Source organism: Antedon bifida, chromosome 6, assembly GCF_963402885.1.
Source record: "Antedon bifida chromosome 6, ecAntBifi1.1, whole genome shotgun sequence".
NCBI classification, from domain to species: domain Eukaryota; kingdom Metazoa; phylum Echinodermata; class Crinoidea; order Comatulida; family Antedonidae; genus Antedon; species Antedon bifida.
Window position 1 is genome coordinate 21,148,548 of NC_136231.1, and position 24,285 is coordinate 21,172,832.

At 31.3% G+C, this 24,285-nt stretch overlaps 2 protein-coding genes across 3 annotated transcripts in view; one reads left to right on the forward strand and one right to left on the reverse strand.

Annotated features, from left to right (window-relative positions):
* Positions 1 to 24,285, forward strand: part of LOC144845929 (DGAT1/2-independent enzyme synthesizing storage lipids-like) — a 142,047-nt gene that overhangs the window by 64,056 nt on the left and 53,706 nt on the right. The gene's annotated exons all lie outside the window — the stretch shown is intronic.
* Positions 1 to 24,285, reverse strand: part of LOC144845920 (uncharacterized) — a 31,037-nt gene that overhangs the window by 5,583 nt on the left and 1,169 nt on the right. For both annotated transcript variants that reach the window (XM_078703436.1, XM_078703435.1), the window contains exons 2-7: positions 20,671 to 20,826; positions 14,187 to 14,344; positions 12,317 to 12,436; positions 9,849 to 9,930; positions 7,364 to 7,579; positions 6,258 to 6,354 (exon numbers count right to left, since the gene is read on the reverse strand). In XM_078703436.1, the coding sequence (XP_078559562.1) occupies positions 6,258 to 6,354; positions 7,364 to 7,579; positions 9,849 to 9,930; positions 12,317 to 12,436; positions 14,187 to 14,336 (665 nt within the window). In that variant the 5' untranslated portion in view covers positions 14,337 to 14,344; positions 20,671 to 20,826. The remainder of the gene's footprint in view (positions 1 to 6,257; positions 6,355 to 7,363; positions 7,580 to 9,848; positions 9,931 to 12,316; positions 12,437 to 14,186; positions 14,345 to 20,670; positions 20,827 to 24,285) is intronic.

Here is a 24,285-nt window from a genome sequence, read left to right on the forward strand (position 1 = left end):
CAGTTATCTAGATATACATGACTGACTACTGCAAGTCATTGAGATACGGTCTACGTGTATTAAATATGTTTATGGTATCTATGTCTACAGGTTATACAATGTAATTATAAAACGTGTTCTCGGTAGTTTAATCATTCGTTTTCGTTTCCATTAATTACAGTGAATTTCATATAAACATGTATCTACCTATACAACTGACTTTATCCTTCTGAATTATATATACACATTGTACTCAAGTCAATGTGATACGATGTTTACGGTCATGATGAACAATGGCAAACTGCAGTAATATTTTGAATATTAATTATCAAAATACAATACGACAATAGAAATGAGCACAGTTAGTATGAAATAAAATAGCATATGCTAAAAGCATTCTAATATATCACGAACATACTCAAATTTATATTTAATATCAACAGGAATGAATATTGGTTAATCCATTATTCTTGTAGATACCTTGTATAAAAAAATATCGACACAACTAATGAAAAGGTTTTAATTCCTTCTTGACCAAACCAAGGTTATTTTGATAAAAGTTCAATTTATTCATTAGCTGGTTAATTAGCTTTACGATCGATTTTAATCGCAGCGATCAACCTCAACGAATAGTTGTGTGTTTTGTTTGAATGATTGTAGACTAATAACGAGAATATGGTACTATTGTCAAATAAAATTTAAATTAAAAAAAATCGTATCGTATGTTGAAACATTTGTGTATAATAGAATGCTTTCTTTGTTTGATATAGTTAACATTTCCGGTTACTTTATTGAAGGTTGTTTTTCAGATTACTCACACAAACTTCTAAATAGAATAATAATACACAACCAAATACAGTAGAGCTAGCAAAACAGAGCTGGAGGAGCAGAGTCTTCACATATGAAGTTGGCTCCAAATACGAAGAAGAAGAAGAGAAGACATGCTCTGGATTGGCACATTATTACAATATCGACAGGACCAACTGATTGTTTCATTGGACAAGGCGACTGACCAACCTGACCAACTCCCTGGCCGGAATATTACGACCACGTCGTTCATTTTAGAAACTAATCGAACATCCAGTCACTCAACGCTGCGCCACGAGACTACGCCACGTGACTACATGATTGAATTGGATTGGGTGGTGTGTATAAACATTGATTTGTCGTCACTTCTTCAAAATTGAAATCTGGTCATGAATCAATATATCAACCGTCATCGCGTATAGCTATTTTCTGAATAAACATCATTAAGTACGAATCAAGACTAGATGCTAATTATTAAGAATCTTGTAAGAATATGCCTACAAGGCGTTGACTAATTGAATGCGTTGAGCTGTGATTTCAGGCGGATTGGCGCACACTCTATATTCTACTTCTTAGAGGTTGTATTCATAGTAACCTATCGTTCGATGTTAAAAATCTATACTTTTCAAGCACTAAATGACCTTAGTTTAAAACCGTAAAATAGTTAAATTAAATACTACCGGAGGATATATTGAATACGACATACGAGGCTATACGTACTGCAACACGTACAAATATAAAATAACTAACTATTTTTCATTTATCTTATTATAGATTGTTTTAAATTTAAACCTATAATGTGACCCTTCGAGATAGAATATAATATTAGACGGAAGGGATATTCTGACTGAAACATAGCCTACTTACGTAATTTTTATTAGACTGGAGGTCATTCTTATTTCTTTATACATCAATTAAACCCGATAAATTTTCTGAGGATGTAGTGTTAACAAATTATAATGAAATTTTAGAGGCCTACTATTTGACATAAAGTTGTTATGGAAACACCGTATTCATTAATACAAATAGATGCTGTGGAAGCACCTTATTCATTCATACAAATAAATGCTGTGGAAGCACCGTATTCATTCACAGGCCTACAACTACGTTTTATTTGAAGAAATTGATTCACTTTTGTCGTAATAATCTGAACTGTCCTTTCGAAATTAACCCACCGCAGTTGTGTTATATGTAATACAATATTATAAAGAGCCCCAGGATATAAACAAAAGACAAAGTTGTACTTTATGTATCAAGTCAAAGTAATACAAGACTATACACGGCGCTTTAAATATGAACACATTATTAAAAAATTAGACCTGCATATAACTAAACATTACCATTACCGTTAGAAAATAGTCGATAAAATTGTATATGAAATTCGATCGTTTGTAATAGATTGTCTGTCAGATACAATTTATCATATCTAACCATGCCATTCAAATTTGACTCATGTATATAGGAAAGATATCATCAATTTTAGAAGCTGAATTATGTTTTACAAACTAGTAATTGATCAGGAGCGATGCATCTGAAATTTGTACATACTATTGGTAATCAATCTAAACACAAATAGAATGAGCACTTCCCCTGTTATCAGTTATGTATAGGAAAATGGACACATTGATTTAAGGAGTAAGTTAGTATAGGCCTATTTAAACACTTTCAAAATGAGGATTTTGTTTTTCTTGTTTTTTTTTTAAAGTTAAATTAATTAAATTCTAGTTTAAATTGAGTCTACTATCCATGTATACATGTCAGAATACATGCTGATGTATGTTAAATTATTATATATTTGCAGCATATATCACGTGTATACTGATTATAATTCGCTTGAAATTTCGACCATACATGCCGGTACATTAACAATGGTCCATACTTGCCAAATTGAAAATTGAAACTATATACACGACTGCCTACGGAATTATATAAAGTGATTGATCAGCATATATATTAGAAGTAACTTTGCTAAAACTACAAAGCTATTATACATACGAACGAATACATTTGTGTTATTTTACCACGGCAAATATGATATTGTTTAAGTAATGTTTTGACGTCCGTTTTTGTACATCTCAGTTTTTACTTTAAATATACAGATAACATACACCCACACGATCACACTAAGAAAAGTTCAGTGACACCGCGTTCTTCACATGTTATTATAACCAGAATTTCATTTTTCCTGGTTGCAACTAGATATTGCATGAATTAATTTCTAAGCTTAGGAAAGTTAATAACCATCCCACTTTGTAATTACCCGTCTACAGTTTACACATATCTAAATACACAGGTACACACGTGTGTATCTCTTTGAGTTATAGTGGATATATAATTGCTGCAAGACTGTATGCATTTTATGAAACCGTTTTAATATGTTCGTTATCAGGTAATATAGATGAATTACTCCAATAAACTATTCAATACAGTCTATACTGTAGGCCTAATGTAACTTTTCTATTTATATTAAAAATAATATGCATTTGTTGTCCTTTATAAGGATATAACAAAATACTAAACATGCAAGTAATTACTTGTGCTTTATATTTTAATCAAAATTTTAATATTTTATTTTGTATTGTTTGTGCAGTTTGTTGGTAGTATAATGTTTCATGTACAATACAGTAAATTTTATGTTATTTCTTCAAAAGTATAGGATAAAGTAATAAGTTAATTAAGTTAATTGACGTACTATATTAAGATTCAAATACATTTTTACACTTATTTATTTTTGTTATACGTAAAGTGGCCATTAACATATATTATATACTTCGTATCTTTACATGAAAAGTTATTTTCCATACATAGGCTATTAGAAATATTATATAAATGCTGCTCGGTTGTTAATCTCTTTTTAGCCATTTTTCATTTTGATAATTGCCTTCTAGTATAGAATGACTTTATTTTCGTAGGATATGATACGAATGAAAATCAATATATTGCTTACAATAATACAGTGCACTTATGCCTTTTATTACACATTCTTATACCCTGTACTATACTTATGGTCGGCTTATGGAATAACTTCATCGAACTCGGAAATATTACAGTAAGAGACCGATATTGTAAAAGTTACTTAGGGAAGATTAAGATACTAAATAAATCATTCAAAAGACAGATAACTCACTCACTCACTCACTCAGGAAAGATTAAAACTCAACAGAGAATAGTTAACGATGAAAAGTGATTTAGATTAATAAAAAAAGGACTTTGAATAGGCCATTTCGCAGTTTTAATAAAGTTAATCATTTCTGTAGAAGAAAACAACTTTAAAAAATAAACTTTTTAATTCAACTAAAACCCCATTGACTTCGAGCCAATTTGACTATTTTTTTATTTAAATTTTTCAGGTAAATCATTTTTTTTTATCCAATTTTGGTCAAAGTGAATAGCTATTAGGCCTATGTGAGATTAAAATGCAATATTCAACAAAAACATTTAAATTAATAAATATATATATATTTTTTAGAAGAACAATATAAACTAGAATTTAATTCGTCACTTTGACGAATTATAGGTGATCATTTTTATAAATTTATTGACATTAATATTTTTTAAACATGCACGTATGTTAACATACGATCGGAAAATGTTGATGTATGCCATCCTATTATACGCTTATAGTGCTTAGTTGTGCCTATTATATGTCATATCACATTATGTACAGTATACTGTATATCTATATACAGTGTAGCATTGGTGAAATTACGGACACACATCATGTTCTAAGTTTTTTGCACTGATGACATTATCAAAATAAACTTGTGGATACCAATATCGAAAGATAATGAATTGAGCAATAAAATATAACAATTAGAAGAAAATTTGGCACGTAGAAGCGCGGTGCGCGCTCTTCAAAATGTGTATAACTTTGACGAAAGAGATGAAAAAACTACTTTTTAACTTCAACTGGCCATATGGTAACTTCATAACATTCGATAGGCTTAATTTTTATATGCATTCATATCTACATTTCACCAGCTCTCATAATAAGTTATAAACATCAAGGTCAACTTTAATTCAGAAGAGCTGTAAGGTATTCAAGTATACCTTGTAGGTGAAATTACGTAACCACCGTTATTTAAATTTTAAGACGTGATGACATCATCCAAATGAAAATATTGGCAACTCATAAGTAACATAATTGGTTGAGTTAGAATATATTAAAAATTTAAAGAAAATCGATCACAGATAAGCGAGTTGCGCTCTGTTGAATATGGTGGTCCATTACAAAAGGGGAAAAAACCCTATTTTAAAAATTCATGTGGCCAAATGATGACGTCATACCATTTTGTACGTCTAATGTGTATATACATTTATATCTACAACTCATTGGCTTCTAGAATAAGTTAAAAAAATTGGGGGTCATCGTGCATTCTGAAGAGTTATATTAATTTTAAAAAGGCCTTATTTTTTACTATTTTTAGCACTTTTGTACAATTAATGTGCGCATTTTGTCATTTTTAACCTGCTCGTATAGCGTTATTTTAAGTCGGAACAGACTCAAATTTGGTGAATGTACTAAGGATGGTGAGTAGAATACGATTTGTAAAAAAAATTCATATTTTTTACGCATTTTAAGAATTGCGCACGCAAAAACGCATTTTTGCGCAGTAATTTTTTGAAACACGCAAATGGCCTAACTCATGCTCTAAATTGATCAAAACTTAATTTTGAGCTTTTAAAAATCTTTACGCGCGATTTCACGTGCATGACCTTGGAAAATGTAAGTTTTTATTTGTTAATATTTTTATCCTTCACCTGAAGTTTACGTATAGTGAATTTTATTGATATGTGATAAAGAGTTATGGAGATATGATTGATAGTGTGATTTCACAAAATCGCGTATTAATGACGTCACGGTTGAGTGATCACGCTGAAAAGCTTATTATGGCTAAGTTAAAGTATTTGAAAGACATTGTGAAATTTTTGTGATCATTGTTATTCAACTTTTTGAGATAATTGTTAAACAAAAGTGTACAGAAAGAAGAAGAATAATAATAATAATAACAATAATAATAAAGATTTTGTACAATAACAATAGGTGATCATTTTATTCTAAATGATCACCTAATTATCTTTAAGTAAAAGTCACCATTGCAAAGAGTGAATTTCCAAAATTGAAATTTTAAAGTTACCCGAGGAATATCACCATGGCAAGAGTTTCTCAAACTTGCCAATAATTGGTAGGTTTTTCAAATATTTCAAGGAAATTGTGTTCTACAAAATCTCTAAAGGAATTGCAAGTTTTCTCCAAAACTCACAAGATATCTGTTAACGTAGTTTCCTCAAACTCATTAAGAGAAGAGAAAGAGAAAGTGAGTTTACTTTAAATTCACGCAGGGAGGAGTGGGATTCTCAAACATGCTAAGGAAACGGCGAGTTGCCAAATTTACTTTTATTGTATCATTGTTTATTTTCAAACTCACATTATTCAATAAAAGAAATATAATTTTTCTTAAATCACTTACCGTTTCCGTATAAAACAAATGAATCCCAAAATTACTAGTAAGAGTACTATTGAAAACACTGGTGCAGTCAGGCCTACAAGTAGTATTAATTTCTTTTCTGTAAATAGAACAAATAGGAATAAAAGCAGGCATTCACACGCCAGATAACATAAGGTGTTTTCTGTATAAATAAAAAGCAAAGCAAGTGTTTACATTATAAACAATTAAGAGTGTTATAAATCATAGTTAATAGAATAAGTATTGTACATAACAGCATTCTTTAAAATCACAAATTCATTAAAATAAAAATAAATAAAACAAAATTGTTTACAACAAAAACATAGCAACGAAAAGTGTTTTAAATGATAAAATAATATTTATCATTAATCAAAAACGTAAATGAATATCCATAATTAGAATTATATTATATAGAAGTATATTTTCGCAACTTCGCAGTATTTAACAATAATAATGCCTACTTGAAGGTAGGAATGAAATTGTAAGATATATTTGTAATTTGTGAAGATCCGATTACGATATTCAGCAATGTAACTATTAATAGAGACATTAGCAGTTGTTACTATAGTGTAGTATGTACAAAGTGTATGTATAAATAAGAAACGTTCATGTAATACAAATTAAGATTTAAGATTACGTAGGAGACACCGAATTTAATGAAAACAATTTATAGAGACCATTATTATGCATCATGGATGTAAGGATTCAATGTTTTGAATCTCATCTTACGACAGATAGGTATGTTGACCTACGTCCCAGCTAGCATACCCATAACCCGAAGGGATGATCACGAGAAGAGAACTATTTTCCATCCGTTTTCTCTTTCATAACCGGCGGCTGTTTATTATGCTTCTATAGCAGTAAAACGATTTATGGTCAATTACATGATTGTGTATGGTGTACACAAACAATTTTGGAATCTAGATTGTAAATACTTAGAATCTGTTGTGAGATTATTGAATTAAATTGGAATCTTCGCGATATATAAAACAATCTTAAAAACTACTGCATGTGATGTTGGATTTGATAATGATATTAATTGAGGTTTCAAATAAGGTATGATAGAAAAAAATAAAACAAATACAAAGCGGGTATACTGTTTAACACACTTGAATTTGGATCTTGGTTACTGCTGTCTATCTCTTGCATCACAGACCGACCGACGGAAGGGGAAGTTGATATTGTTGAACCATGTAGCGCCCTCATTTCACCATTTGTTGTACTTGTAGAGTCATATATTACCTCAGACCCAGCTACTGACGTCGATGGCGACCTCATTGCCATCGTTGTCATGGCTACTGATGTTGATACGTAAGGCACGCTTTCTGTCAATACAATAGAAAGGAAATGGTATTTGCAATTATGTATATAATGTATAATTTCCTTATCTAAAATGTAACAATAGTGCATATTCAATGCTAATATTATTTAATTAACTACTTTCTAAACATTAGAAACATAATTATATGACGTAATTGATAATAATTAGGTTAACAGTTAGTATCTGTCTGTATTGTGTTTAAATAATTGGAGAGAACATTATATTCCACATCATCCTAAACTGAAATTAGCAAAACCAAATGTGATCATTATTAATGTTTAATGTCATATCACTTCGCAATTATAAACATCATCGGTATACGATATTTCAGCTTTATAATATCTTAAGAGAAGATATCCCAGTTGAACACCAGTTAAAATTCCAGTTAAAAGTTGAGACTGGGTTAACTGTGATTTGGTTATTGCAACTGCTTTGCCAGAACGGTAACTGGTTTTCTCAAAATCTCCAATTGATTTCCATCAAAAGTGTGTTTTTTTTGTTAACAAACTCGTTCGATAATGTACACTGAGCTTTAAATATGTCTTAAAACTTTCGTTACGCACAGCAAAATAGAACTTTACAGAACCCGTGCGCTATAAGGTATGGTACTTTGGTACACATACACAGTGCATAACATAACTAATTATGTTAATTTACTACACTGGTACTCATACGCGATCCTTTAAGGGGAATAAGCATGTGTCTATATGCCAACAATATCCTATTGGATCAACGTGCACGCGAATGTCTCCACACTCGTTTTGACAATATGTTATTTGACGCCACTGAGTTGTTTGTTGGTACTTTCAACCTAATAATAAATAACGCCGATGTTAGGTGTAAATGAGAGTGTGTGTATACTTTAAATCCAATCTTGCGGCAAGCATGTCATGAACCAGAATAAATATATCTTGCACATCACGTAGTAATCCTTCATGAGTCGTCTAAATATTCATTATTAGAACTGCTATGCATGCGTCAGCCGTCAACGAACACGCAACCATGCAGTAGAAGAGGCACAGAATAGATAGAACATGAATCAGAGAGAACAAACAAATCAAATAAATGAATATTGCTATATACTATGATAAAAGAAAAACAACAGAGATCCGCAGACATGAACAAAATGTTTGCATTTCTGAAAAGATGATCACATTTTGCGCGACGCGTTTATGAATGTAATGGTACAAATAATGACATGAGGTGAATGATGAAAGGTTATATTTCAAGGAGGCGAAGCCGAATGCAATTATTTGTACCATTACATGAATATAAAACATCCATTATTTGTTTTATATAACATCTAAATAGATTTTTGTCATTTGAAACAGATTGAATAAAATGTATGCCTAGACCTACATTTAATTCAAATTGAAACAGTAAATATATTTGTTTTTATATGTTCTTTTTTATATTATATTTTTGAGGATTTTATAAACACACCTACTGTAGTGTTAATATGTCAACAAACGACCAAACAATCCTAGCCTGATACCGATAGGCATAGCTAGGCTAGAAATGCAGCGATTCGAAATTTGGACAGGCAACTGTAACTGATCTAGGCTAATTCTGTTTTTCCAACGATTCCACGTCTTGTAGAGACGTTCCTATTAATTAATCAAAATCATAAAAACGATCTAAAGCTAATTTAAATGTTTTTTTTGTTTTGTCTAAACATAAACTCTCCAAGAATGTACTTCCGTCACGATACACTCGCGTAGGAATCATCGCAGCGGAAATAAAAAATAGGCGGCGCTGTTGGATTTATAAAGTAATGGTCTAAAAAAAACATTTTTAAAACGCACTATTCAATAGTGCGTACTATTGCACGTCATGTGACCCACAATGCGTACAATAAAATGAATTTTTTTAGGTGTTATATAATAAGTAATATTAGGTTGTTCTTTGTAGAATCATGTCATATACATCCATAATCATCGTTCGCGATCGTTTGCAATAAACTACACTACTAATTATCATTACCTTAACGCTGTGCGTAAAGTACGAAACCGTTATGTTATTTTCAATAATACCAGAAGGGGAATGAACTTGGCCTTAAACTTTCGATTGAACCCAGCTTGTTTGTAAAATGATTCCCCTTAACGATGACAATGCAAACATAACAGATGAGCCGTGTCTCTACACCGGGGGCGAACATCAATGGCAATGCAATAGAAAACATCTTAAACTAATGAGATTTAATATAGCTACTGTGTTACATTACAGTAAACGTTATCCTTTAATTAATAATAGCCTTACGAATATTAACCTACCATCGATTGAAAGGTCAAGCAAAATAATATCATCGATTGCAATGTCACTGTCACGTGTCCCACGAACGCCTTCGAATAAAACCTAAATGCAAAAATACAATAACAAGTCATTTTACAGTTTGTTATTATTAAACATAATCAATGCCATAACATACTGCCCATGCGCAATGAACAGAATTAACCTAACGTGACGTTGCGTTGTACATTATCGTACAGTTATTAGAGAACGTGAGTTTCAGTTCGACCCTTTCAAAGAAACCCTAAATGAGTTTGAATCCATCAAGGAAAGTGTACTATAACAACCACTTGACATAAATGAATCGCTAATCAGCATTTATCACCATACACTAATACATAATATCTAGAAAACTAAGATAAGATGCAAGTATAATATGTATTATTTTAATTTAATTAACACCAGAATTGAATAAGCCATTTTGTTACAGTAAAAGATGTTCAAAAAATTATGATTCTGCAACAAATAAAACATTATATTCTATACATCTTTAAACACATGAATAACGAAATATCTGCTGGTATATCCTTAATATGGCGTATATTCATAACGCATGCATAAAATCCTTGATAAATGCAGAAATAATGCTTTTCGTATCGTATATCAACGAACATTAACATAAAAAAGCTGACCTCAGTCAGAGTAGTGAAAATATACGAACGTAGCATAAGCTATCTTGAGTGGTATAATTGATTCATATCAAAGGATAATTTTATCGTGACGTCTTGGGAAATAGTAACAAATTGTCACACCTTGCTTAATCTCAATTTTCTTCTGTACCTCACAAATCATTTTGCGTAGGCCAAATCATTTCTATGAAAATCCAACATTCTCGAATTTAAAGAGTTCTGTTTAAGAATCAGAAGGAAACTGCATGATTTTGCTTTATATTACGAAATGTCTTAATGCTTTTTTTCAATCATCAATCCAAATGTGCATATTGCTGTATTACACGTTCAGACCCAACGTATTGTACATAATGCATTGTACGGTACCGGTGTATTATTGCGTTTGCTATCTTCACACTTTGTAAATCCCTAATTTCGGTCTTGAAGATGTCCCCATTTAATTGGGAATCTACTCTAGGTGTACCACAAATTCATGTCATATATTAGTGACTTCATATAAGCTTATTATCTAGGCCTATAATAGTTTATTTAATTTAAAATTGGTCAAAATATTGTAGATACTCGCTATTATATACATTCGGGACCCAACAAATATTCGAGTGTTCCTTAAATAGAAGTTGCCCGTATTGTTTAATCAGCTTTTATGTGTATATATTGGAAATCTAAATTGAATTGCTATTCTTATTATAGTTAGATTAATTGATCCTTTCTTTTAAAAAATAAAGCATGACTGCTCTTATAAAGGTTGTTCTTGTAAACAATGTACTTCTGAACTGAATGAGCATTGTCGGTTGCATATTTATGTTAATAAACGCGAGGGTAATTACGGATCCGTAATTGGAAATTTGCAAAACGATAATGAGGTTTATGCCAATTTCTTATTGTTCCGTAAGTCGTTTCAGTTATACGTACATTTAGTAACACTGCGTGATGTTACTGAATTCAAGATTCACATTATTTCACAGTGCGATACTAATGAGTAGGGTGAATAGCAGCGGGTCTTTAGCCAAGCCTGAAGTGATGGTTGGGTGCGAACACGCGAATTCGCTGTTGGATGTCCTAATCATTCGCAACTTGAAGTCAATTAAATGACTATTATGACAACACCATTCCATCTTAAACATATTTTTGTTTAAGTCTAATGCATTTTCAGTACAGTACAGTTTGAATTACCTACACAAACCAGTAAATTTATTGTCACATACTGTGTAACTATAATAAACATAAAAACAAATCGAATCCCATAATAATAATATGGGATTCGATGGTAAGTCAACTTACTGGAGGTGTATAAGGAAAGAGTTCCAATGTGGTAAGTTCAATGAGTTTAAAGAATTAGAATGGAATAATAGCCTAGTTATATAAAAGTAGTTGCATGCATTAATTGTATTTTTCTCACAATTCAATAACCCGTTGATGATTAAATGAGCTGTGAGCGCGCGCCTCAAACTTGTGCCGAATTTTTAATTTCTTCACCTAAACATTATACAATCGCCAAGAGTAACAGGACACTTGGCTAATTGAGAATCTTCTTCTAGGCCTACTAATACCATTGACATAAATATATGCCAGAGAAAGTTTAGCTACCTCTGTGTTGACAAATTGACATGCTGCAGTAATTGGTTATCATTAGTGTTATATTGTATAATTCATAAAATCGGCGCCATGGCTTCGCACAATGTTTTACACGAGAAGAAAAGAAACACTTTCAAAATAATTACATTTTCAGCCACGGTAATAGTTTAATGTTTTACTGAGATGGGTACATGATAAATAATGGGATAACACTAGATCGGCTGAGTATGGTAACTAGAGATACATACTTGAAACTGACCGGAACATCCGAATACTATCTCCGCCATAAGCCATCGGCTACCTTGTGAGTTTGACTTTATCCATGTTGGTTCGCCAAGAGTATAACCATTTTGTTGACAAGCATACACCTTAACAATATTTTTAAAAAGAAAGAAAAAATAGAAGCTATGTCGACGTATATTAGGCCTATACTATTTCACTTAATTTTTACTCATTTTAAACACAGACAATTTTTTAACAGTAGCCTTTTGCCAGATTCTTAAACTGTACCTTTCTCAATACTTGTTGGTGTACTGTAGGCCTACAAGTTGAGTAAAATATACAAACACTTGTCCTGGAAATAATAGTTACGGTAATTCTAAAGTTCTTTGGTTGTTGGTTTTTTTTTTTTGAATTTTTAGCATGATCTATGACAAATTTATTTCTATATTTATAAAATATATTTCTCTCTTTGAACGTATAACGTTTATTTTGTATAATCAGAGGATATGTTTATTATGTAGGGCGATGTATTTATTCATTTCTTTATTGTGTTAGTGTCAAAGCACTGGTACCACGTGTGTCAATGAATCAAATGAAACGGGTAAAAAAGCATTGACAATGTTACGCGGATGTCACTATCATGAATGTATATTTTTAAAAATGACCGTATTCATGCGTTTTGCTTAAAGTTTCACAAAATAACTCAGGACATTGACATCAGCAGAGTGGCAATACATTACTTTTGTAAAGTACTATGTTCGTCTTGACGGGAAAATGATTTACATTATTTTGTAATATTTCATATTACGAAAATAATTTGAATATACAGGTCAATAATATTTCTATGCATAATTTATCTTGTGTTTTTTTTTTGTATATAATGTATTGACAGCATTCATTCCATGAAGATAAGTTTATCTCCCTTTCGAACAAGGCCGACCTGTGACGAACGATGCCAGCATGATCTATGATTATCCCGTCATGCTTAGCGCATTATGATTAACGCTGATTTATTATGCATATTTTAATAGCAGTAATAAACAGCAAATAAATAGTGAGATATTGAGTTCACTGCTTTTGATATTTAGCAATTGAAGATAACGAAGATTTATTATTTATTATTTCATAAATAATGCAATCTTATGAGAAAGACATTAAGTAGAGAGAAACGTGTTAAAACGATGCAAATTTACGTTGTACATAGAAAGACGACGAGAATGACATGCAGTTTGTACTGTAGGCTACACAAACCTTTGTGATACGGCACTTTTAACAGTGAATTTGTCAGAGGACAAGGCATATGTTTGGAACAAGAATAAACTATAATATTATCGAATATATCTACACGCTAATGTAAAATTTAACAGTTTTTTAGTACATTGTATCGTAAAATATATCATTTGTAGCCTACATAATCGTGCCAATTCTTTGATACGGTCTCCGATTGCATTCAATGGAATTACAGGCCATTGAAGCCTAATCTAACCCTACCTAGAATCACTTCCCCACACGTAGGCCTACTCTGAAACATATGTGACTACATGTATTACAGAATTTTGCCTATGATACTGATTACTAGACACGCCACTAATGTTATGTCGAGATGCGGTGCAGATAATCGGATGAGGCAGGATAATAGAGTTGTGTGGTTGTCACCTTACCAAATGGAAAACTTGATATGTTTGTATTATTCGACTACTAATAATTATCATCATCAAATATCAGTTACTATTCCATTTTTTTTCTGAAGTCAGTTATTAGCGTTGACGAACGCATTAGGACATAAAAACAATAGTTCTGATGAATTATTTATTTTGAAATGCAAATGAAGTAATTAAAAGTGCAAATCTGTTTAATGGAATCTTATTATAAAGATTAGCATTTTAATTCACTTACTTTAAGGTCACCGAGCGAATCTGGTGGATCACGGTCTTCCATATGATAATAAAACCTTAGCAAACCTCTACCAGCCGATAACTTTAGTTTGTCACCTATTTGTAGTATAGCTCTGTCACCTCTTCTGTCTGCATTTGACTGTGTATACATGTAATGCCCTAAAACAAAATGCCTACAGAGTTATTCTCACTTTAAGAATAGAAATGGATTTATTTTATTTAGTATATAAAATCTAGTACTGTACGATTTTGTTTCGAATTGGACACGTCCATCTCTATCTGAAACTGTGGCACACGAAGAATAAACATAATTGTTAACACGTTAAAAACGGCAATAATTATTAAAATAAAATGCAAAAATAACGAATTATATTTAAAAAACGAAGTAGTAAAATTCAGTTATATTATGTTTTATTTATGGAAAAAAATAAATAGTAATTAACAGTATCATTTTTGTTTCTTTTACTAAAGGGTTTATATTTGGAGATAGACTAAGGAGTGACAGGTTGTTCATGCCTAAAACACGGTTCGTGGTGAACAGTTCTGAAGTGGCACTTCGGTTTTCGAGTGGGGTTGGTGAAATCTGTCCAATATCTGTCCATTTTTTGTTTTTTCCTGTCCATCATAGGGGCTGATGGCGCTGTTTGTTCATTCTAGGGGGTTTTCCATGTATAAAACTGTCTTATTTATCGGCGTTCCATACACGATTTACTGTTTACCGTTCTGCTGAAATTTGATGGATCGAAGTTGGAGATCTATTATACAGCCAAATTATTCTTATTGCACATTGGAACTACGGAGTACTGAATTGATCTCAAGGTTGCTTTCAGACACAATACAAACATGTATGTAACACTATCGAGACATAAGAATCGGATCGTCAATGTGTGTTACTAAATTACTAACGGATTTGGACCCAGCATGTGTACGAACGATATCATGTTGTTAACTATACTGATAGTCGATTGCTACAGCACTTAATGCTTATATAGTTTTTTTCTATTTTCACTGGTGTAATGAGGATTTGTAAGAAGAGAGAATTAAATGAGGCTGTTAATTGGAAGAATACATCATTTTCATCAATAAAACACCAGTTGGAAAAGTAAAACGTGCTTGCCTATCAAATCAAAAGACATTGACCAATGAATATACTTGAACGCACACGTTTGATATTGCTATAAATATTGTATACTGAAAATTAATTAATTATTTTAAGACAAGGTAACGAGAAAAACCCAGCCCAACCGAGATCCGATCGAACCCGAAACTTTCTGCTTGCTGTGTAACAAAACATCTTTCCAAGCCTACCACCATAGAAATGATATTCAAAACTCAAAAAAAGTTTTTTTCTGATTGTAAGTGAAAAATGTTATACGAAAATTAAATTTCATAATTTTAGGTAACATGATATTTCAATGATCTTCAAAATTTAGTTTTTCTGATTGTAGATGAAAAATGTTATACGAAAATTACATTTCATTATTTTAGGTAACTCGAGATTTTGAAAGGCTAAACCTGAAGCTGAAAGGGGATTTTTATTAAATGTTCATGAGACATTAATGTTGTTTTACCTTTACAATTATGATAAACGACATATTGGACGACAACCAGACACCATCTGACAGCAGACGACGTCCAATAATTCAATAACTCGATCTTTTTAATTAAGAAACTATTGGACAGAGTTACATGGTGTCTCCAACTACGTTATTCTGAAATTTAATTTCATATTAACCTTTAAAATATGAATTTATATTTTTGTCTATATAATTCACCTTGGGCCAATCAACTGAGTACGGCGACAGTGCTTAGGCTGTATCAAAGATCTCGGATCGTCGAGAGTCAGATTCATGATTTATATTGTGGGTTGTGGATGGGTGAAAACTACCAATGAATCTACTACAGTACTGTGCATGAGTTTGAATCTTATTTAATTATTGATTTTTCAAATCATAATACGAGGTTATGAGATTATTAAACGTTATCAAACATGGTATTTAAACAATATAATATATACTGTAACTTAACGTAACTTTAAAACCAATAAAATATTGTAAATGTACATGCTATTCAAGTTTCAACAGCCATTGCTGTAGTGTGAATATGACCTACGAGACCCTCTCTTGCACACTCACTTTATTGGTATAGTGTTCTATTGGGACTATACTGTTCATGAACATAGACTACCTGAGACAATCCATCGTGGTACAGTATGATCTGATGTTAAATCTAAAGTCTCTAACTAAAGTAAGACAAAGGCTTCGTTACACGAATATATTATTATGATGAACTGTCAACCAAGATAAATGACATTGAGTTAAAAGGAATATGACATACACAGTATAAAGTGTCACATTTTCCTGCAGTGTCAATGAAGAAATTAACACACGTTATGTTCTCTAGTTCATCTCTGGTCGTAAACAATTCAAACTGAATGTCGAACATGTGGATAAGCTACAGTGTTGATTTATACACCCGTGACCTCTAACACGAGTTGAATTAATAAGTAAATTTCTACATAATTTAGGCCAGGAATAAAATAACGTATTTCTAATTAACTTCACGAACAACATCCAATTAAGTAGCTGATGATATCAGTGGGTTTGAAGTTAATTGGTAACAAGGGATTTTCGTTACAAAGAGCGAGATTTACGGTGATACTAGGCTTTACTAAACAAAAACAATTTAGCAGCGATGTTTTATATCATTAGATTACTACTTTGGAAACAAAATGATAATTGATTGTGCATCATCAGCAGGTAAGCTGCTCAGAGATTTGAATACTGTAACATATCACCAATAGGTGAAGGGGTTAAGGCGCGAGTAGTGAAGCCAAACCAACGATATTTGCAAATTATTTTGCCGGGGATTTTGCCTACAGATATGCAAGTCCTTGAACGTTGCTGATTTATGTGTAAGCAATCCCGGCCCTCCCCTGCACAAAACGTGACGAATGGGCATCGATCTATCAGGCTTACACGCAGACAGAGCATAAATGGCTGCATTATCGGTATGTTTGCGTTATTACTCCATACATTTTGTATTCAGTCGTCAAACTCAGATACATCTGTCTTTGCAAAACTTGATAATCCCTCATTGAATTTAAAATTGCTTTACCTGACATCAGAAAAATAATGACTCTAATGCATCTAAAATATTCTCATTTGCAAAACTTTTATTTTTGCAAACGCCCTCCGATGATGTCATCACCATTATTAATTTATATACGAGTATTGAATGTTTTCTTTGCACTATTCTCCACAGTATTGATATTGTGTTTGTAATGGTATTGTAAGGTACAAAGCATATTAAACTTGTGTGTTAAATATTTAATCTATTTAATTAGTAAACAAATTGATAAGCGATTAAACTTACACGGTATTTTCTTTGCTGATGCATGGTGAATACACAGACAAAGAAATTAACAAAGAAACAAAGACTGGTAATAAGATAATAATAATGTAAACACTTTTAATCAATTTGATACAATATATTACCTCTTTGATACAGTTTAAGTACACAAAGTCAGAACGAACCTATACTTTGATTAATGTACACGTACAGTACACAATATGGATTCCCCACAATATCACTGACCGTATATCCACCATTTTTCAACGTCTAGGGAGTCACCAGACACGTTATTACATTAGGTTAAACTACCTAACTACTGAAAAAGAATTTTCAAAGTTTTGTATTTGACCATTTTAAGGGAAATTCATGTTTTTTCATCTTGATTTATATTACACATATTTGATTTATGTACAATTACCAGATATTATGTTTAAAATTCATGCCTGTACCCGAGCTTTAAGATCAGAGGTTCCGTAATAGGCCTAGGCCTACTGTTAGTAAAATAGTTACAGCGATTATCGTCATTGGCAAGAAGCATTTTTTTTATTTATTTACTCAATTTACTTTAAATTTTACACGAAGATTATAAAGAACTCGCCGATGACAGTCTCGGATACTAAATAAGAGTAATATTAACATTCGATCAATAATGCATTTAATAATCTAATTTACATTGCATTTTAATGTATTGATTTGTCAAATGTAATATTATTTATTATGTATTGTTAAGATTATGCTGTAGGTAACCTATAAATGCACTACACATATTTTGTAATGATGCGGTTAATAACCACGCCATACAATTCATAATAAATAAACAATACAAACAATTACTAATAAAGTATTATATTAAAGTATTATAATGTTTATTCAATTAATAATAACAATAATGAATCACGTCTAAATATTTACCATAATAAAAAGTATTTAATAAACATATTGTAAGTACGATATACAAACAAGTTTAACCTCGTTTGTCATTTTACTAATACTGTATAGCCTAAATATATGTTTTGAATATGATTCTCGGCATATGTGATGTTTTTACTACAGTTTATGATTTGAATTTTTAAAACCGTCAACAACATACTGAACGAGTTTCTTTCAAATGAAACAGTGGACTGAGATAGGTATCTATACATGTAATTTTGGCTAGGCCTAATAATTTTTATTTTAACAAAAAAAAGCGCGTTACAACCGATTTGTGTTAGTAAAATCGTGAATGAAATGTGGCTACATTTGAATAAGATGATTATACTTTGAATAAATAATAAATATTTCCTTAAAATCACATCAAGCTGCCAGTGGAACGAGCATGAGTCACGTGTCCACGCCCCGTAATTTTCTTTTTTATTCAAAACACGATTTTCAGTCCTCATTGGATTGTTATATTGCCCCACCTCACAAACAAACCATTACACGGAAACGAGTGCTCATTAAAAGACGTAGTTTCAGATCGCTTTGTCCATATATTACTTTTGAGAAATATATATTAGATGTGTTATTCATATAGCCTTCATTGTAAATAAGCTGATCAAACAAAATTTCTGTTTATATACTATAAAAAATCGGCTTTGTTATCATGCATTGTCTTTTTTTGAAAAATCAATTAATAATAATGATAATAATATTATTAATTAATAATCAAACAAAACACACACAACATTTAAAAACCAAAACTATAATATTATAGGTCTACACTTTAATGTGGATTTGTAATACTGGATGTTCAATGAATACTGTATTCTTCTAAGAATATTTAGTAAAATGTTACAGTATACTGTTATAATTAAAATCTAAATTAAAAATAAAATAATTATTTTTATATAAAATGAAGAGTTTTACTCAACAAAGTTCATTTTAAACTTAACCGCGTACTAAAAATGTAGAACTGTAGAAAATGTGACTAAAATAGCATATATACAAAAACAACTATGAAAGCCATTTGGGTAAAATCGAAAATATTCCCTTTGCTTTTCTTGAGAATCCATCTGAGACATTGCAGTCTGATGAAATCCATTGTATTTCGAATCGTTGTGTCTGAGTGCATTGTACGTTATGGATGAGAGAAGTCCGTGGTTGTTTATTCGTATTCATTTACTCTCTACCTATCATAAATCACTTTTCCATCTAGACTTTCACTAATAAAAATAAACCACGATAACCTATAATAACCCTGAATCCTTATACCTAGTAGAACAACATATTTTGAATTTAAAAGAATAAATTGCATATAGTTTTTTGAGAAACCAGCAGTAAAAGTGGCGCCATAGTTTTAAAGGATTTTACATTAAAATGAAAAATATCGAACAACCATTAAAATGTCTTAATGTAATGTATACGACAAACTAAAAGCATCAAAACAAATTTGCATTTTGTAGGCTAGGGAAAACTACGTTCCTTTTTGTATAGTACTAGTAACGCATAATTATTAAATATTTTATACAGTACAAAAAGAAATTACAATCCTAAAGTGAAATACTAAATAATTTTACTTGATTTATAGTTCGCACTATCAGTAGGCCTACAATGACAAACAACATCTCATGGTGAATGTTTAATGAAAATCAGTAAGGTTTGGGTGTGACGTAATCTTGCCAACAGACAGACAAATAAACTAACAAACTGACAGATAAACCAGGGTGATCGCATAACCTCAGTGACGAAGGTAATAAAGTTACTGTACATATATACTATACATCAAAAAACGTACAGTACTGCTGCTATACAGAGTTACATAGGTAGGGGCCTATATGTGACGCCTGTGCCATACGCATTAACCTATGACGTGTGATACATGTGACACGAGGTATTACATAATTTACATGATACTACACAGATAATACCATGTGTGAAGATAATTACAAAGAATGGGGTGTGATAATAGTACTGTACTGTATTTTTGGATTTTAAAATTTCGAGAGTGATAATTAACTGTTACCTAGTATAAAATAATGTACCAGTAAAAATGAAATTTATATGTACAGTGCAAATGTGAATAACATTGATAAGGACAATGACTTTACGAATGATCATCATTGTCGAATTTAATTTACACAAATGCATTTTTAATCACTTGATATATATTTGAATATTATGATTCATTTTATAGTATACTTTTTATCACGCACCTGATATATTCCCATAGGTGTGGTCGCTGCTGGGACCCGAGTATGCTCCGCCAGTCAACCCTCGCCATTTCGTCCAATCAAAATTGTCATTCGGATAACTCCATTGTCTTATTTGTTCACAATTTTCTTCAGATTCGAAATCACACAAAAATACCTCTGAAAATTAAACATAAAAGCCAAAATTAATTTGAATTATAATGCATTCATTTGATAATTCCAATTCGGAAGTACTCGTCATTTGCAGTACTGGTACTGGTACTGGTTCAAATAACCGTCTCACAGAGACATCTGGTAGCCATTGACTTAAAGTTGGCATTTGGATGTGTTACTTTTAAATGTAGGCCTACAGTATGAGAGTGACTACTACCAAATTACACAGTCTCAAAACAACTTATAAACAGTTCATATATACAGTTAAAACATTGCTGGGAATTATAAATTTCTGTTGAAGCAGGCTCTAATGAAGTACTATATAATAATCTAACAACATCTGGTAGAACTCATCAATGATTATGCACAAGATAATATATTATAGAAGACTATTGTACATTTTATACTAGGCAGTATTATGAGTGACCGTGTTTAGAGCAAGTAGGCATGTTTTATGATTGTTTATTCATAATAATTTATATATTCATATTATAATATTGTTGACTTGAAATTCTTTATATCAGCATTTATCAGCAACTCATTTTTTAATAACGAAAAAGCATACTACGGTACTACCTGTACATAATCCACAATGGAATTGGTCAAAAAATCAATTGTTTGTTAAAACAATTTAAACATGGTAAATTGTCTTGTCCGATGAAAAAAGTACAATAAATGCTAAGTTAGAGCGTATACAGTATGTAAATGGCATCGTGAATTATAATAGTATTCACTTTTAACATTCTATTACGTATAAATTATATCCAAAACACGGCCAAGGCCGCACGCGTAAAGCATATCTTTATGATATGTCTTTTCAGTCGAGCTGCTATCATTACTGCTTAAGGGAGAGTATAATAAAATAATGTGCACCGCTGTTGTATACAGAAATTAAAACTTACATTTTATGGTCAGAAATACGGGATACAGTACTGTAATAAATCGAAAATCATGTGATTGGAATTTCTTTTTGTGTGAATGAATGTAATTGTTCAAATTTGAGCTGAAACAATAGAGGTTCAAACTCCAATTTCGTCGTGTTTTTGTTTAATTGTGAATACATTTTAACGTAAGCAAGATAATAGTTTAAACAATGGAGGCATGGCTACAAAAGAGATTAGATAGTGAATATATCTTATGGTTATACTGTAGGCCTACACATTGAAATGTAGCAACTAGCACTATACCTATATGTAAAAATCATTCCAATAATTATAGCTTTTAGGATTTTATTTGTGTTACACGATTTTGTTATAATAAGAACTTTCTTATCCGTGGGGAGGGGGTGGGGATTTAAATTACACAGTAAAATCACTATTCTTTTGTACACAAATGTTGTAAAAGAGAGGCATTTCAAAACAATTAATGATGACTAAATTTGGTAGTTAATAACTTCACTTCAGATTTGATATTCGTACTATATAGCAAACATGATCTACCGTATTAACACGCATAGACCTACCCTCTTTTTGCCACCAGATTTGTCGTACATGGTATAGCAACATTTTGCCAAATTACGTATTCCACAATTTTTTTAAAGGAAAATTTACCTTTTTTTGTCTTGATTCTTGTGTACACAGTATACATAGTCGATTTATGTACATTTAACCAGATATCATATTTAAAATTCATGCCTGCACACGAGATTTAACATCAAATTGAGGTACTTTAGGCACTGTATTGTCAGTACCTAATAGTCCTACATTTTGAGAATCTTTTATCCAACGGTGTGCATCTCGAACGAACACATTTAACTTCGTGTTATAGCTATGATTCTATTTTGAACGTAATGATCACATCAGAAAATTAGATGTACAGTATACACACACACGCATGAGTTACTTACACCATAGAAGATAGAAAATTATGATAATTTGACGTGAGTAGTATAAAGAATGCATAGCTAGCAGCCATACTGATTCGAAAGCGTGAAACCATGCAGGTATAATGCCACTGAATACATTTCAATAATAATACATAAACAAAAAGAACAATAGAGAAGGGGATTTACACTGGGGATAAGGGTTGCAAATACAATAAGCTGTATTCTTATGATATATTTATACCATGGACGACGATGACGAGTATGGTATCTGACAGGCATTCAGTCCTAATGGATGGACATACTCATGAATGTTTCCAATGTTTAAGCTTAAGGTTTATATTGGATCAAACGGCCTAAAGGCATTTTGTCCCAAGACAATGGGATTTGCGAAAGGGATCAAGGACTTCAAGTAAGGACTTCGACGTTATATTTGTCCAGCTGTTAAAGTTAATAACATTCTATCTTTATGGTGTTAATAACATTCTGAATAAAATCTTGAATCCATTATTATAATGATTCTAATGGCTGTACCATGTGTCAATCAGATCGTATTCCTGTTATTGAATATAATCAGAGAGGAATTACATTAATTCCATCAAAAATATATACAGTACATTACCATTATCGCAGAATGAATATCGTATAATATACTAAAACAAAATGTTTGACTATAAAAAAGAATAATTAAAATACAAAATAAAATATAATCAATTCACTTCAATAATGACAGTACACGCTGCGCTTTTGGAATAACTTATAAAACAAAATATATGTGTATATGTATATCAATACATACAATGTATAAAAATAAAACAGACAAATTGTGTTTGTTTCTGCCTCAAAATAAAATATTTATTGTACGAGTACTTTCGACCATAGGTCATCATCAGGTACTGATAGAATATTGGTAAAAGACGAATAGCCTACATATAGAAAAAGGGTACACTAGAAAACAAAGGAGTCGGTACCTGATGATGACCTATGGTCGAAAGTACTCGTACAATAAATATTTTATTTTGAGGCAGAAACAAGAAATTTGTCTGTTTTATTTCTGTACATGATCCTGCCTATGCAGCACCTATTTCTTTCCTGATACAAACAACAATGTATATGTACAAATCAATATATAATAACAAGAATGGGAAATGTTCAAAAATCTAACTGCTCCAGTGGTTTCGAGTGTTTGAAATTCAGCTTTATGGTAGAATGGAATAGTAATAATGCTATTGTTATACTGATATAATAGAATTTATTAAAAATAGAAGATTGTTTTGACAATAAAAACAGGAGGGTATGCAACAACAATAGATAAATCGAGGTATATCTCAACTGGTTAATATTGAAGAATAGTAAAATGAAATTATCAATGTTTAATTCTTTCTAGACCAAGACTCAATAAGCTTAACAGTAACAACATTCATTTGAATACTTGCCACATTTGTCATATGGAGGAGCATTATATATGTGAGTGCATATTGCATTTAAAAATGTATTATTTTTGCCTCCCCGTGTAATAACTATATATAGTTATACAGTATTATATTTATTAACAGATTCGATAGTTCGAACTTAGAAATATCACGACATCATTACATTATATTAAATAAAACGTGCATAATTGTGTACATATTTTAAGTGTC